Genomic DNA, 17,623 nt, shown 5'->3' on the forward strand with positions numbered 1-17,623 from the left:
AGGCTTCCAGGAAGAGCTCTGGCTCATCAAGAAATATACTCTTACTCTTCTAACCCAAGAGTAAGAGACTGGAATACGGTAATTGGTTGGGAGGGGTGTTCCTTAATGTTAGGAAGGAAAACTGCGGAAGCTAAAATGAATTTAACTCATAATTAACAGCATTTTAGAATTGTGTTGCCTTATTTTAATAAAAACTTCTTGGCCCTTAAATGAGAGGGCTTCATTGCAGAGTGATTGAACCTGTGATGAGGGGCATGGCTCCTGTTAGGACTGGTATAGAAGGAAGCGTTGTGGTTAGGTATGTGCAAAATGGGAGGGAAGAACTTCCTTACCTTTGTGTCTCCCACTAGGTGCCCCCCCTTTGCCCTAATGTAGACTGCTAGCTCCCTTCTGTTAATCCACATCCTTACCCATGACATATCTTTGAACATGCACTTGTTCATTAAAAAAAATGCACAAACAGAAGTCACCGGATGCAGCACAACAGCTGAGTTTGTGGTTTCTTTTGCATCAAATGTGTTTTATTTCTATAACTGGCATCTCGAGTCAGCATTCTTGCCTGTCAAGTTACAGTAATGACCTTGACAGGGCAGTGACTGGAAGGGATGAGGGGGGTGGGGTGGATCTTGAGGTGGTCAAATACGAAATGCAAGTGTGGAGAAAGACTGCTATTCAGTAGAGGTTTTGTCACTGGATACCCATAGCTTTCCTCTACATACTTATTGGAAGGAAGGGTTTCCTCAGAGGAATTCTAACTAAGTAAGAGCATTTCCTTGCACCTTAAAGATTTACCAGATTGATCATGGCATAAATTGTCACTAGACGCTTACTCTAGATTTACCACCCCTTCCCCTTGGGCTAGGAGCAGAGACCATGTGTTTGCCACTGGGCACTGCTTCACATGTGCACGTGTGCTTTTCCTAAAGACTTGCAGCAGAACGTGTGAGCAGTACTGTGTTCCAGGTGCTGAGACATCTGTATCGGGGGTAAAATGTGTGAACATGCTAGAACTGAGGGGGTGGGATTGGGTGCATTCAGAAGAAGGTTGGGGTAATAGAGTAGGGGGCTTTTGTGATTGCCCCACTAGATTCTTAAAGAGGTTGCCTTTTCCCCCCTCTCTGGGTGAGATTGGGTCTGGAATGACTATCAGAAAGAACTGTGAGCCGCCAGTTTGATGCATAAAGAGATGCCTGGGCCTATCCACCGGCCGGTTTATTCTGTGAAGATAAATGATGAACAGGCTCTCCCAGCAAGACGCTGTCTGCAGCCAGTCCTGTTCATGTACTGTACAAGGAATGTTTGGAAGGAAATACCCTGCGCTCCTTGCAAGGCCTTAGAGCCGGTACCCTGTTTTCAGCTGCACAGCGAGTTCAATAATCCTTGGGGTACCGGCAGGCCCTGCAGCTGGGCCCTGGGGTCACCTCCCCCCCGCACGCTGGCTCGCACAGCCCGACGGCACATCTCCTGCAGAGTGGGCACCTTGCAGCACAGTGGCTGTGTGAGGGCCAACGGCACCGGTGGCTGCCCCTCCCTCTCCAGGTAGCAGGGGCCCCCTTCCACCGCCCCCAGGCAGAGATAGTGTTCTACCAGCTGGACCACACCGCGGAACGTTGGGGGGTGACCAGCCCCTGGCAGGGCCTCCAGGTGGAAGGCCGAGCCCTGCTGCTGGATCCGCAGGTTGGTGATGCCCGTGTTGGTGCGGACGCTCAGGGTGAAGAGGTGGTGGTGATCGGAGGAGTCTCGCACCAGGAAGACGCCGGGTGGCCGGGAGGTCAAAAGCCGCTTGGCCTCGGTGCCCGACAGGCTGCCCCAGTAGAAGCCGCTGGCCTCCAGCCGTTCCAGGGCGCTTTCCACCCGCTCAAACTCCCCACAGAAACTCTTGAAGTGGTAGGAAGGGGTGGCCGCCCCGGTCCCGGTCATGATGGCCGCCACTGCTGCCGGTGCAGGTGCTGGCGGGCAGCACCAGCACAGGGGGACCATCGCGCCTCCCGTTGGCTGGAAGAGATCTCAATCAGTTACCGAAGCAGCATCTAAAAAAGAAGGCAAAGGCCGTTTTCACTGCACATCCACACATACTTAGAGTTGCCGTGAGTACCTGCTCTCTTTTAAACTCCTGGTGAAAGGTTTAGGCTTCTCCCCTTGATCGCAAAGGCCTCTCCACTTGAGCCACGACAGAAGCAAGCAGAAGCAAGAAATCGAGGCTATTTCTATCAAAACAGGTTGTGGGTCCCAGAAGACTATTTATTTCATTGCTTTACATTTCATTGCTTTACGTCCAATATCCGCACCTCTCTTGCAGGTTCACAACATAGAAAACTATAAAATACAACAGGACAAAACACAGTCTGAAAGTGCAGTATAACAACCAAAGTAAAAACCATAAGCTTTTGTGGTCTATATGCTATAAATGTTATTTTGTTAAATTTAACAGCTAGAGAATTTCTTTTTGAGCAATAACTGAAATTTGACTGGGTTACTTTTAACTGTAGGTTTCTCTTAATCCCTTCATGATTTGTTTACAGGCTGTATGTTACTGCCATATCGTACTTTGGCCTGCACTTCCGTTTATAAAGGTGTACAGAGACATTTTTATGTTCATATTTTATTTTGCTCCAGTTTGCAATTAATTATATTTATTTATTATACTTGCCTTTTTTATATTAAAAATAAAGCATTATAGTGCATTGTTATAGAAGATAACCTAATTCTTAAAAAAAAAAAAAAAAAAAAGCTTTATGGATATAAATAAACTATGAACTTATAGTGAAACTGTTGTTATTCGTGGAATCTACGTCTCAAGAGCTTTCCAAGGAAGTATGTTTCAGTCGGTCAATGGAAAAGCAATCTCAAAGAGATGACCAACTGACTCCCAACTTTGAATTATATATGTATCTAATGAAGATTGTTTAGTTAAAAGCGCTCCTCGTTCTCCGCTGTGATTGTGAAATCTGAACTGAGCATCCCCTGAAAGGTCTGCTTCTAAGTTCTTAGGTCAGCTCCAGCTTGAAAAACAGGTTTAGCAAAGTTGTTTGGAAAAGAAGCCGGGACTGTCTAAAGAGAACTGACTTGATCAAACCCACTCACTTCTGCAAGTTTTGTTGACACCTTGGCGTTCGTAGGAGCACTCTGCTGCACAGTGCTCAGCTTCTTGCAAAAAGTCTGAGCTATGTTATCTAATGTTTGGCTGTTATTGAGCAAGCTCTTGCACATCTTTTGCCACTCCAATGGAAGTATTACCCAGCAGGAAAAAAAGAGCAAAGTTGGGTGACCAGAGGTCAAAGCAGAGGGAAATAAGCTCAGCGTCCGGGAATCTCTTGCTCAAGGCCTGCATCAGCGTTCCTCTGCCGGTTGAGACTTTGACGCTGTCGGTCCATCTTTATATTTATAGGTGCAGCCATAAGGGCTAGAAACTTGTTGAGAATGGTGCCATTCTCAGGCTGCAGGATTCTGACTCTACATTTGCACAAGTAGAATGATAAAAGAGATACCGACCCTGCTAATAAGAGGCGCGGTGTGCAGGTGGCCTTGTTAAACTGATTGATAGGAAGAGATGACAAGTTCTCTACTATGTCATGGTCCAGCTGGGGATAAACAAAATGGAGGCAGGATGAGGGGCCAAGTACTTTCCTGCCAACTGCTCTCGCCACCATAAAACGACTCTGATCATAATGTAAAGATTCTTGGTGTCGGCCTGCAGCCCACGCACAGATGGCAGCTCCATCCCTCCAAAAGCCTACTTTCTTGCCACCAGGGTCACAAGCTGCTCTTGCTCCTCCTCCTCTTTCTCTCTCATCGTTGGTCCCACTTGCTTGCTTGACAGGCAGAGAGTCGCTCCTCCTCCTCCTCCTCACCACCACTGTTGTCTGGGCCAGAGCGAGGGTGGCAGGTGAACAAGCACATTGCCACAGTGATGAAGAGGAGCAAGGGAAGAGTCTGTGGGGCCCTGGTATATACCCAATGCTGCTATTATATAGGGGATTGAGCACACTAAACACATCTCCATGGGGATGCCCCCAATAACCACGCCTCTTGGCAGCAACGCATTTAGCAATACTGTGAAAGGACCACACAGAGCAGAGGTCGTACACAGGGCTCTTCCGTGACAGCAGGAACCCTGACAGATCAGTGGGCGTCTTGGTTCCAGGGGTATGGCCGGCTGATACATAGGTGTCAATCGACAGTGCTGCTCTTCACATTCCCTGGTGGAATGGGGCCTCTCTCACGCGTTCATTGAGGGTAAACGTGTGGGTTGTCTGAATGCCCCTTCATTCTGATACACTTTCTGGTGTGCATGAGACAGTGAGACAGTTCACACAATCTCTGTGCGTAGGGTGACCATATGAAAAGGAGGGCAGGGCTCCTGTATCTTTAACAGTTGTGTTGAAAAGGGAATTTCAGCAGGTGTCATTTGTATATATGGGGAACTTTCCTCTTCATCACAACAGTTAAACCTGCATGTGCCCTGCCCTCTTTGAAATCTGGTCACTCTAGTATAGCTCCTGCACTTTAACTGTTGTGATAAAGAGGGAATTTCACCAGGTTCTCCATATATACAAATGACACCTGCTGAAAGTCCCTTTTCAATGCAACTGTTAAGATACAGGAGCCCTATCCTCCTTTTCATATGGTCACCCTAAAGCCTTCCCTGCTCTTTTTCTATTATGGTGAGTTTTTAAGGGGCGTATTCAAAACTGCCCTCTTCCATCTGCAGTGTGAAGCAGCCCCCCCCCCCCATTGCCTCATCCTGCTGCCGGGCCTTGAAGCATTACATGTTAGTAAACTGACCCCAGCAGATCCCTTTTCCCTACAAACCTAAGGCAGTTTAAAAGAATGTTTAATCTCTAAGTGGATCTGGTTGCTGCGAGGTTTCTCTGAATAGTCGCAGCTCTAACATGTCCAGACAGAAGGGGGAAGCGGGCTTCCGGGTTCTCCCTCCGTCACACAAAAGCTATTTCACAACTTGGCACCTGATGTTGTTCAGAATGTTTTGAGGGATGGAAATCTCTCTCTCTGGCCTCTGGAATGTCACACACACCCTCAGCATTTGATGGAGTCCCCCCACCCCTACCCCACCCCGGCAAGCACAATGCCGCTCTTTGGGAATGCAACGCGAGCAGGCCTGATCCATAAAAGTCCGCTTGCTGCCAAAAACAACTTGGCAATTTGTACGTAAACCAAGAGGACAAAGACACGGATGGTAGAATCCCATGCCTCTGCTCAGAAGCAAGACCCACTTAGTTCTATGGGAGTTACTCCAGGTAAATGGGTATTAGATGGGAGTCTAAGTCCCCAGTGGTCTCTTATGACAAGGGGAACAGATGCTGCAAAAAGGTTGGCATTGGAACATCCTACCGTAGTGATGTTGAATCTCTATCAGCTCAAGGGCCAAATTCACTTTTGGAGAAGCTGCCTGAGGCCACATTCCAGCAGTGGGCAGGTCCAAAGTACCAGAAATAGCTGCCTAGTTTAGTTTAAAGCTCTTGCCACCAGTAACTAAGATTTAGGGGAGGCATTCAACATTTTAGGATGGGGGAAATGGTGCAAAAACTAGGAACCCACCAAATGATGGGTGGTTAGGGAAAGGGGGTGGAGTCAGGGGAAAGGGGGGGGCATCCAGGGGACCCAGAGGGGCAAGTTGGAACTTCTGGAGTGCTAGATTTGGCGCACAGGCCTGAAGTTCTTCCTCACTGTTCTCACACCAGGGTTGATACCTGTTTTCCTCTGATAGGCCTTATATGCCTTTAGCAACAGTAAAATGGGCAGATATTCAACAGGTGATTCTTGATAAGTGTGTGGATAAAAGTTGCCATGAAGGGGAAATGTCACTGGATGAATAAATACTTACCAGCAAAAAAAAAGTGTCAGCCCCAGCTTTGGGGCTAATCAAGTAGAAGAATGTGGAAGAATCAAGAGGCAAAGAATTCCTAGGACTGTACCACTTCAGAACACAAATTGAGGGGGTGCATATTTGACAGTTGCCCCACACTAAACTCGCCTTACATAAAGGAATCTAGAAGTCTTCCCCTAACATACCAGCTTTCCATGAACAGAGAGGTTTTGATGTGGGAAATGTTCGATCATACAATTCCTTCTGCTGCCTCCTAAAGTGATACAGTCTCACAAAGGAAGGCATCACTCCAGGGCAGCCATACTAGAAAATTGCTGTGCAACGTACATCCTTGATGACAATAGCATCTTGGAGGTTCTTCTCATCCCATTGTAGCAGCCTCTGGAGACCAATGAGGGAATGAGTGCAAAGCAGGGGAGGTATTGGGGTACAGAATTATGCCTGGTGTGGAGAACGTGGAAAGGGAGACATTTTTCTCCCTCTCTCAAAATACCAGAACCTGGGGTCATCCCATGAAGCTGATTGGTGGGAGATTCAAGACAAAAAGAAGCACTTCTTCACACAGCTCATAGTTAAATTATGGAACTCACTACCACAAGATGTAGTGATGGCCACCAATTTGGATGGCTTTAAAAGGGGGTTGGAAAAATTCCTGGAGGCAAAGGCTATCAATGGCTACTAGCCCTGATAGTTGTGTGCTATCTCCAGTATCCGAGGCAGAAGCCTGTGTGCACCAGTTGCTGGGGAACATGGGTGGGAGGGTGCTGTTGCACCATGTCCTGCTTATTTATCCCTGGCTGATGGCTGGTTGGCCACTGTGTGAACAGAGTGCTGAACTGGTCTGATCCAGCAGGGCTCTTCTTATGTTCTTATATTTACAGGGGGTGTCACACGGGAAGGAGGTGACTAACTAGGATGGATACGGTTACTTAGTAGTTGGCTTTGGGCTTGGGACATAAGGACACACTGAAGCTCATCTTTGCAAAAGTTCAAAAACAATAAAACTTCCACAAAAATATTTTTGGAATAATTCCGATAGAAGTATTCATGTAGGGAACTTTATTCCAGAAATTATGGGTTTCCTAGAGGGGTCTGTGATTAACTCTTTGGCGGGGGCAAGGGCGGGCGTGGTGAGGGTTGTGGGGAGTGATTTACGTTTACACAGATTGACATTAGCAGGGTTGCTGAACCTTTTTCACTTCTCAGGGGCCACATTTATATTGTAAATGGGCGGGGCCAGGACGACCAAAAATACCAGCTTCTAGTAGAGAAGCCTTATGAGAAACATTTCAACCTATTAAAATGGGAGAAAAGCCCAACAAAGCATCCAATGCCCAGTGGTTCTGGGAAATAGTGGTGCGGCCATGGGAAGACGCTGTGGCCTTCTGGGGAACCCCAAGAGGACCAGATTGGGACCCTGAGGTTCTCCAGCCCTGACCCACAGTGTTCAAATATTTGATCCCGGACCTGGCAGGATTCGCATATCCCATTCACAGCTCCCTCCTGAAAAACCCATGGAAGTGAACGCATCCTGGGTAGCACTTTCCATGCATAATTATTCCTCTGGCAAACCAGCTTTCCGTGGGAAACGTGGCATGTTTTTAAAGCAGTGTGATGTAAATATTGACTTTTTGACTTGACGTTTTTGGTAATTCCCAAACTGCATGCCTTGAGGAAACCGCTTAGGTTGCTACAAGGAAACGAGGAGACGGATCGTAGCTTGGTAGGTAGAGCACTGAGCTTTAAATTGGGTGGGGAACCTTCAGCCTATGAGTCCAATGTGGCCACCAGAACCATCCCATCTAATTCGCCCACTCCAGGGGCCCTGGTTCTCCCTGCAGTCCTCCGCCTTTCCCTGTGCTGTTCAGCTGTTTCCTCTTGTTCAACGGAGCAGTGCTATCAGAAAGATCTCATGATCTACCCACCCCATGCTGCTCAACTGAGTGGCAGGAAAACAGCTGAGGAATGAGGAAAGGGGGGGGAGAGAGCTGTGCGTATATGAAATGCAGACACTCCCAATTCCTGGCATCTCTGATTAAAAAAGGATCAGAGAGCAGAGAATGGAAAAGATCCTGGGGAACAGCAGCTAGCCAGGGTAGACTGCACCATGCTAAATGGACCAATCATCTGATGTAGTATAAGGTCATTTCCTACATCCTTAAATAAATAAAATGATTGGCAGTTCCTAGGAGCAACCTCCTGTGTCTCTGAATGAGTCACTGTTCTGTCCTTGTTGGAGGAGGACAGTTCTGCTTTGACTCTGCATCAGGTGTGTAGGAGCTATCAAGCTTTTCTGATGCAGTGATGCACTCAAATGGCCTGCTCTCAAAGAAGGATGACTGTCGCCCCTCTGCATGAGTCAATACTCTGGGTTTGCCTCTTTACACTCAACTTCCCTGGATTTTTCCTCATTTCTCCATTGGGTGCAACTGGGGAATTCATTCCCAAGGCAGAGATGCCGCAGGGCTGGCCACTCTTGGAGGAGGCTGCCTGTTGAATCTCTGTATGAGATTTAGCAGCCTTGAATGGTCAAGCAGCAACAAAAGGTTTCTTGCATCTGAGTTCTTCCAAGGTAGCTTTGCTCCAGGTCTTCCCCATGCTGGGCCCTTTTCTTTTGCAATGCTGTTAATCAGCGGCACTGTTAGGACAGGACTTTTGCACAGCAGTTCAAGGCATTGCTCCACATAATGGTCAGGTGTATTCCCAAACACAGCTGGGCTGGCTTCCCGCATTTCGATGCAGGTGACACAATACACATTACCATTTACAAGAGAGATGGAAAGGGGGCGGGTATAAGACCATTGGGTTGGATCCAGTGTTAGCCATACATAGAGTAGACCCATTGAAGTCAATGGAAGTTAGCCATGACTTGCCCATTGATTTCAATGGGTCTACTCAAAGTGGGACAAAGGACACGATCCAATGCATGTTTAAACAGAAAAAGCTGGGAATTGTAGGACTTTTTTCTGTCTAAACTCGCGTAGGATTGCACCCTATGTTTGGATCCATCAATTAAGCCCAAAGTCTAAAATTATTAAGGACAGCATGATTGCTGTTCAGTTCTTGAGGCAGAGTTAGCACAAGCATGGACCACCCACCGACCCAGCCAGCCAGGCCTGCCGGCTCAACGTCCTACTTGCAGCCAGCTTGATGCTTCTTCTTTGTTCTTTAGGAAAATGTTTTCAGGGGGAGGGTTGGGTATGCGGGGTTCTATTTTTAAGGCCACAATACAGCTACGGTTAAATCCTGTTTAGCCACATCAATTTCAAAGAGTGAAGCACCAGCAGCCGTTCCGGCAGGCTGCACTGAGGAAGATGAGAGAGGGAAGCCGGATGATTCCCCCAGCCCTGCTGAAAGGTGTATTTTTTTCCTCTTCCCTCCCCATTCCTTTTTCCTTGTTTGTCATGTCATTTTAGATTGGGATAAAAAAAAATACTGCACATAAATAAATAAAGTGTGGACTTAAGCGTCCACTTAAAAATCAAACAGGACTTAAATATGTTTAACTTGGAGCTGGATAGTAGTAGGAACATAAGACACTGCTTTACTGAGTTGATCTCTGTAGCCCAGTATTGCTGCTGCTTCTTTTTAACAGATTGGTAACAGCTCTCCTGAGTTTCAGGTTTAGGTCTTTCCTAACCCCATCTGGAGATATCAAGAATTGAACCGGGACCTTAAGAACATAAGAAGTGTCATGCTGGATCAGACTGAGGGTTCATCTATCCAGCAATCTGTTCTCACAGTGGCCAACCAGCTGTCACCCAGCGACCCATAAAGCAGGACGCAATGCAACAGCACCCTCCCACCCATGTTTCCCAGCAACTGGTGCACACAGGCTTTCTGTCTCGGATACTGAAGGTAGCACATAGCCATCAGGGCTAGTAGCCATTGATAGCCTTCTCCTCCAGGAATTTATCCAACCCCCTTTTAAAGCCATCCAAATTGGTGGCCATCACCACATCTTGTGGTAGTGAGTTCCATAATTTAACTATGCACTGTGTGAAGAAGTCCTTCCTTTTATTTGTCGTGAATCTCCCACCAGTCAGCTTCATGGGATGACTCCAGGTTCTAGTATTTTGAGAGAGGGAGAAAAATGTTTCCTTATCCATATTCTCCACACCATGCAAAATTTTGAACACCTCTATCATGTCTCCCCTTCTGTCCACCAACCATGTGCTCTGTCACTAAGCTACAACACCTCCCCATTGTTGTTGTTGCTTTCAGTGTGTGTGTGTGTGTGTGTTTCTTTTTAAAGGATTGCACATCACCTTCAGTGTGGTTTATGGAAAAGCAATCAATACCTATTTCAAGAACAACATGATGGTATATCTGAGAGAGAATTGAGCTAAAAAGCAAAGAAACATCTTTCATGTTCCCAGGGGCGGGGGGGGGGGGGGCGGACATGGGGAAATGGCAAAGTTTTGGGACAGTCCTAGGTCTGGATCCAGAATTAGCCATACCCATTGAAATAAGTGGGGCTTAAGTTAGTCATGCCTTTCTTGTCTCATTAATTTCAATGGGTCTACTCGAAGCATAACGAAATCTGGATCCAATCTTCAATCTGGAGTGCAGAGTAAATTTTCTGCAGAGTCAAATGCAGATGATTAATTCCTCACCACCACCATTATGGATGTGGATTTGGGTTGGGGTAGCATGTAAAAGTACTGACCGTGGGAAGTTCACACTGCTGCATCAACACTGGTAGATAGGACTCTCCAGCACCCCTCAAAAGCCAGCTCTCAAAAGCAAAATGTGAATGTTTTTGAACATTTCAACAGTTGAAATTTGAATTATCAAATTTGGTCAAATCTGTTTTAAGCAACCTAAGAACTGCCTCTCATTAAGCAATATGTCTATACTTTGATTCAAATTTATCTCCCGTCCTCCCAATAATAATAATAATAATAATAATAATAATAATAATAATAATAATAATAATAATAATAATACATCATCATCATCATCTAACAAGTAAGCGCCAAAGTATGGCAAACTAACAATCTGAATGCGAGTTTTTCCACAGATCCTCCCAACGCATTAAAGCCACCACCATAGTCTCCTAAACTTGTAGCCAAAGCTGTCCAGGCAATGCCTGCTACTTAAGGGTGACGGCTTGTTTCTTCTCCTCCTGGTCCTCTAGTCCTCTCGACCCGTCTTTAAAATCTCTCCACTCACTCACTCACTCTGGCGTCAAAAATGATATAAACGAGGGTGTTTAGCGCGGGGGAGGGGGGGGGGGTTGCCGTCGTTTTAAACTCGCTTACCTTTAGTGGCGGTGAAAGCCGAGGTGCCTCTATTTGTCCGAGAGTGGAAGGGAGCGAGAATCCGAATCAAAAAATGAACTCCACTTCAAGGGATCTGCCGCCGAAACAGAGCCCAGCCGAATCGCTTCTCTTTTCCATACTTCAAACGCCAGCGATGGGGCGGGGGTGAGCGGCTGTGGGTGTGTGCGTGTGTGCGCGCAAACGAACCGGATGGGAAGGTTCGTTTCCAGCTTTTGAAAATTAATATTGCGACCCACCCCGAAGCCCCTCCACGGACACCTCCCGGATTAGGACTCGGGAGGAGCAGAACGAGGTGAAAGTTGGGCTTCACAGGGGGAAGCGAAGCAGCCCTCTTGCCTTTCGCCCAAGAATCACAGCTGCTCGCTGGTTTCCTGGAAGTGCGTGTGAACGTGCGTGCGCGTTTCTGAAGCGAGAAGCGCTTTTCCCATTAAGCAGAGCGATCGGGGGAGGAGGGGAGGAAGCAAGCGGGGAGGGGAGGGGAAGGGGGGCGGCTCATTAACTCGGATATAATTTCACTGTGTTGCTGGCTGCCTTGTGACGAGGGGGGAGTGGAGAGGGGGGGGTTAGGTTGAAATAATATTTGAGCTGCTCCCCTTCCAAAAGAAGCTCGCCTTTTTCACGGGGAAACTGACACGCGGGGAGAGGCCAGATTCCTTGCGCCTGTGTGTGGCTGGGGCGGAGCGTGGCCGTGTATTTATTTTTATGAATGGTCAGAACTTTCATTGGCCGCCGGGGGGTGGCTGCGCGGCCTCTGATTGGCGGGAAGTGGCCTGTGTAAACCCCAGCAGGCCCCCTCCCCCCCTCTGCCTCTTTACTTGTGTGTTCCCCCCCCCCCTCTTCTGGGTGATTCCTGGAAGTGCGGAGGGGACTGTTGGTAAGAAGGAGGGGAATAGCGAGCCGGTCCCCGCCTATCCCTGCAGCAGGGAGAGGGAAGCGAGGTTGGCTAAGGTGATCCGGGCTTGGGACGGAGACGCCCGCTCGCCCAGCGCCACGGCGCACGCGTGGAGCCCCTCTCGCTCGCAAGGCGCCCAGCCGGCAGGCAAAGCGGAGGGGGGGGGGAACTGCCCCGAAGTGGCCGCTTCGCCCCTGATCCGCCGTTCCTCCTCTTCGCGCAAGAGGGTTGTGCGCACGCGGCGAGGATGCAAACGATGGGGGCGAGTTGCGTTTGGGAATGGGCGTGCGGGCAGGACAAGGCGCGTCGGTGCACAACGTGCAGGTTGTGCGTCCGCAGGCTGTGGGGCCTCCCACTGTTTGCGAAGCGTGCGTATCCGGAGAACGGATGGGTGCCTAAAACCAGTGCACAGTGGCAAACAGCTGGGTCCCACACAGGCTTACTCATGAGTGAGTCCCATTGAGTTCGATGGGACTTGCACCCAGGTGAGTAGGTGTAGGATTGCAGCCTTACCGGGCAATCCTAGGCATGTCTACTCAGAAGTAAGTCCCACTGAGTGCAAGTAAATGTGTATAGGATTCCAGTTTAAGAGACTGCTGCGGATCAGAACGGCCCTGGTTCAGAGCTTATCTTTTATCTCTGCCATGAAGTCACTAGGCCTTAGGCAAGCTGCTCCCTCTCAGCCTCAGTCCCCCACTTTTTTTTGCCATCTGCAATATAGGGGATAATAGTACCGACCTACCTTACAGGGTTGCTGTAAGGAGAACAACTGAATAATGCATGTGAAGTGCTTTGAACACTTGAAAGTACTGAACAAATGTGAAGTTGTATTATTATTATTATTATTATTATTATTATTATTATTATTATTGCTTTGCAGTGTGGTGGTAGTGCAGCTACAGAGTTGGACAAAGACTTGGATTCACATCTGTGTGAAGCTGGATAGGTACATCACTTTTCAGTGTGGCTGGGAAGGCTTGAGTTCGAATCCCTGCTCAGCCACAAAAATTGCTCAGTAACATTGGGGCTGTTTCTATCTCTCAACCTACCTACCTCACAGGGTTGATGTGTAAGCATAAAGTGGGGAAGGGGGGATAAAGGTGCAATAAACAGTTCGCAGTTTTGCGCACATGTGGTGAAGGCTTCTTGATATAGTTTTAGGATACAGCAACCCGCTCTGAGAAATAGCTTGGGTAGAGATCAAAACCTGTGTGTGTGATATATCTGTGCACTTGAACGCATATGACTAGTGAATGTGATGTGTGTATGGGTGTGTGTGTGTGTGTACACTTCTTCCAGACACAGCCCAGAATGTTTCAGTGTCTGAGGCATAAGTGGTGCCTCCCAAGGTGAGGGAGAAATAAAATAAGCAAAATAATTGACAATTTACTTCCTCCAAGGGTACCCCAAAATGTGCCATTTGAGGCAGGGTAGAGCTGAGCCTGATTTGTACATAAAGCCCCATATATATGCTTATAAATCAATCCTGGTTGCAATCCGCAGATATTGGTGCCCTTTTCCCCATACACTTTACCTCCCCTCACCCCTTCCCTGTGTGTTCAACATCTAGCCCTATGTAGAGTTCTGGAGAGCTCAAATGCTTACTCACTACTGTGACATTTTGTTTGATCTTAATATAGCTATTGCCCTGCTGTGGATTTTGGATGGATGTTTACAGCGTTTCAGGTCTTATGAACTACAAGGGGATGATGGACTTTGACTGAGGATACGTGGCTTTGAAGACCCTGGCTCAGGCCTAAGACTCTGTGATTAGCCTGGGCCCAGTCACTGTCTCCGAACCTAAGTTTGGGAAGGGTTGAGCACCTGCGTTGCATGTCAAAGGCCCCGGGTTCAATCCTTGGCCTACAGAGGTAGGGCTTGAAAAGACTCCAGTCTAAAACGTCCAACCCCCCACTGCTGCCGGGTGGGGATGGGGTGGGTGGAGGGTGTCTTTTTGTGGGGGGGGGGAGGACCTTTTTCATACTGAGAGCCAAATTCAATTGGTGGCATTGCAGAGGTGGGCGGGGCCAAAGGTTACGGGGCGGGGCCAAAATAAGAACATCCCAGCATATTTTAGCTTCAAGCTCTTAATTGCCTTAGAGAGGTATTTCAGCCTTTTGGGAGGAGGGAAAACTCCAATACACCACCAAACCATTGCGGGGGGGTAGGGGGCAGGAGAAGGGAGTGGGGCCATACTGGAGGGTGGGATTTGGAGCCTCAGGCCTCTGGTTTCCCACCATACTGAGCTAGATGGACTGATGGTGTGGATCACTGTAAGGCAGTTTCCTGTGCCGTTTGCAGGGTTGTTGGGATGCTAAAGTAGTCAGTGGAGGCTGGTGGATCCGAACTCAGTGGGGCAGTGAATCTGGTCTGAGTTTCAGTCAGAACTCTAAAGGAGTTATCCAAGGTGTGAAGCACCTTGGATAGCTCCTTTAGAGTTCTGACTGAAACCCAGAGCGGATTCACTGCCCCACTAACAATCAGAGGCACCAGACTCCACTTAAAATAGGATCGCCCCATATATGCCACCCTGAGCTCTGATATGAGACAAATCTGATAATGAAATCAGTGCAGGATATAAGGGGGGGGCATATGCTTTGTGTGCTTCGTCTGGGATGCACAGCATATGTGAAACCAATCTGTTCATATAACATGAGAATGGATGTTGATTTTTAATTTTTATTTAAGACATTTCTGTCCCACAATCATCCCTCTCAATTTCTGGCCCAATAAAAACTCCATACAAAATCACGTTAATACGATCTTTTAAAAATAATAATTGTTAAAACTAATACTGAGTACACACAGGTATGCACACACACACACACACATCTTTATCTTATCTATACATCTATATCTATATATAGTTATGCCTGCATGCACATACATACATAATATGCAGAAGGATGCACAAGTGTGTGAGTTATGTACATTTTGAGTTATGTACATTGATGAAAGTGTGTCTGCGTGATGGCTGCACGTGTGCAGTGCTCTGTACGCCTATATATGGTATGTCTGAGCATATATTCTAATATGAGGTGTACATGTGTGTCCTTGAGATGTGCACATGTATACAAGTGCCTTCATGTATACATATGCAATGTGTGTATAGGTGCATATAGCTGAAATAAGAGAAGCATGTACTACAGAAGTCTGTGCATTGCTGCTGCATCAGTCCAGTGTCTATATACATTTGCAGGGAGTGTACAGTGTTTGCACACATCATGACATTCTTTATGCCTTCTGGTCTGAGCATATAATGTGATGGTGTGCGGGCGAACGGTTTCAGGGTGCTTGAGACTTGTGTGTGTGTAATACTATATGTGCATGTAGATGTATGTATGCAGACTGCTGAATGAGTGTACAAAAAAGCAGCATGTCTGTAGCAGGTGTGCATTAGCTGACAATTCCTCACAAGCATTTGCAAAGCACTTTTAGCATGGAAAAAGAGACTGGCAGCCTCTCTTCTGCATGTAACGACCCCCCTGGCATGTGGAGCTTAGTGGACTGGGTTCTGTGTGGTGGAGATGCTCAGGCAATGCCAGGTTTGAAATAGGTGTCGTTTACACATGCAACATCATTGTTCCTCCCTACTGTCTGTGTGTGTGTTTGTGTCTGTGCATGCAAGTGTGTGTGCAGTAGGGAATCATGGAGTCTCTGCATCCAATGAGAAATCAAGAGATGGGGAGGAGCGGGGGGGGGGGCATTTCTCTCTCTCCCTGTTTGACTGTCACTCAGCCCCCCCCCCCCACTGAAGGCATCCTACCTAAAAGTGCCAGCGCTCCACCCATAAATCTTCACCATCCCCGTTCCTCTGAGGTTTGGCATCTCGACCCAGCCTTGCTCTTCTCCGCCCCTCTGGACTCCCCACTCCTGGCTACAGAACCCAGGCGTCCTGGCACTGTGCTTTCTTCCCTTCCTGGCTTGGGTGGTGTTTATGAGCTAATCATGCGCAGTCAAGGCCGTTAGCTGTTCCTGGCAGGTCTGAAGTTGCCGGTAAAGGCACCGGTTTCCTAGCAGTGATTAGGGGGAAGCGAGTGCGTGATGGAATGCTAAACAGCAATAACCACACACACAGGCAGCCATCCTTGGGGCTTTGGGGAGAGTGTGGCAGATGTGGTGGGGGGAAGGGGAGGAACATGAAGCAAAGGACTGAGAACAGCCAGGAAGCTCACCCAGCCCCACTCCCCAGCTCCATTTTAGGGCTTAATCGGAGATTCAGACCATTGCCAGACCCCTTTTCAGTGCTCACGATCATTCTTATAATAGGTGAAGCCAAACCAAAAGAGGCTACCTCTGGCCATGCACAGAGTTCTTTGCTACTGACACAGCCTTCCTCAACCTGGTGCCTTCCCGATGTGTTGGACTACAGTTCCTATCGTTCCTGGTCAACATGGGCATTGCTCCATCACATCTGGAAGGTATCAGCTTAGGGAAGGCTTTAAGACAATTTTCAGCATCTAGGGTACTGGATGAGACTTCAGCCCCGGTACTTCTTATTTTATTAATTAAGCATGCCTCACCTGTCTGAAATGAGGGTCAGACTCAGAATATTGTAAATTAAAAAAACATCAACCCCAAAATAGCACGCATGCCACACACAACAGCGTCTTCCGTGCCCTGGGCATAATTGAAACCATAAGAATGCATCTGAGGATGTGCAGAGTGCTTTCCCCCTCACCATTAGAACTGAGGCATCCATCCCAGGACAGAGGGTGTAACTTAAGTCCTTGCACTTTTCTTTTTATGTTTTTAGAGAGGTAGCAGTATTTATTACATTTTTTAAAATCCTACCATTCCTCCAAGGAGTTCAGAGGGGCATATATAATTCTACACAGAAATGCACACATTTTATCCCCATAACACAACCCTTTGAGGTGGCTGATGCCAGGAGGTAGTGACTGTCCCAAAGTTATCCAGCGGGCTTCATGGATGAGTGGGGATTTGAACCTGGGTCTCTCTGGCCTTAGTCCGAAATGCTAACCACTACATCACACTGTCTTGCTCTGTCTCTCTGTTTCTGTGGCTATTCCTCATCTACCTATTAGAGTACAAGCCCAAAGTTCCTGCCTCTCCCCCCCCCATCACTCCACCCCACCCACACATTGCAACTGCCCATCAACGTTCAGAGGGGAGTCATGTCATTCCAGTCAGCAAAGTGTTGTTATACAAACACACACAGAGAGAGACACACTGCAACTGCAAGCATGCTCAGCCTCGAGCCCATGCTTAGCATGGTGGTTGTTTCCATAGGTGGATGATGACGATGATGTTGCAGGTAGATGATGTCTACCGAAGTCACATGTTTGTCAGAACCGATGTGGTGAAGTGAACCCCTTCCCCACCAGAGGGTGCTGACTGGTCACAACGCTTCTGTGAAGGAGAACAATCCCTCCACCACAGGGTCGGTAGAGAGGAGAGCCTTGCTCTCCATCTTGCTTATATCCATGGCCCCTTGTTGAGACATACAGGCTGACAGACAATGCTGCCCCCCACTGAAAAATATGGGAGTTACAAATGAGATGAAAGAAGGAAAACATTGAAAGTTGGCCGGGTGGTGGTGGTGGTGGTGGTGATGAGGGAGTCTACACCAGCCAT

At 47.8% G+C, this 17,623-nt stretch overlaps 1 protein-coding gene across 2 annotated transcripts; it reads right to left on the reverse strand.

The window, feature by feature from the left end:
- Positions 1–504: 504 nt before the first annotated feature.
- LOC134406132 (suppressor of cytokine signaling 3-like) lies at positions 505–11,535 on the reverse strand. Of its 2 annotated transcripts, none has more exons than XM_063137412.1 (2): positions 11,113–11,535; positions 505–2,030 (listed from the first exon to the last, which is right to left on the reverse strand). In XM_063137412.1, exon 2 carries the CDS (start codon positions 1,978–1,980, stop codon positions 1,354–1,356), a length of 627 nt encoding a protein of 208 aa, XP_062993482.1. In that variant the 5' UTR covers positions 1,981–2,030; positions 11,113–11,535; the 3' UTR covers positions 505–1,353. The 2 variants fall into 2 exon arrangements, with proteins under 2 accessions (XP_062993482.1, XP_062993483.1); XM_063137413.1 differs by lacking the exon at positions 11,113–11,535 and adding an exon at positions 3,493–3,567.
- Between the last annotated feature and the right edge of the window lie 6,088 nt (positions 11,536–17,623).

Source organism: Elgaria multicarinata, chromosome 11 (assembly GCF_023053635.1).
Source record: "Elgaria multicarinata webbii isolate HBS135686 ecotype San Diego chromosome 11, rElgMul1.1.pri, whole genome shotgun sequence".
In the NCBI taxonomy this organism is placed as follows: domain Eukaryota; kingdom Metazoa; phylum Chordata; class Lepidosauria; order Squamata; family Anguidae; genus Elgaria; species Elgaria multicarinata.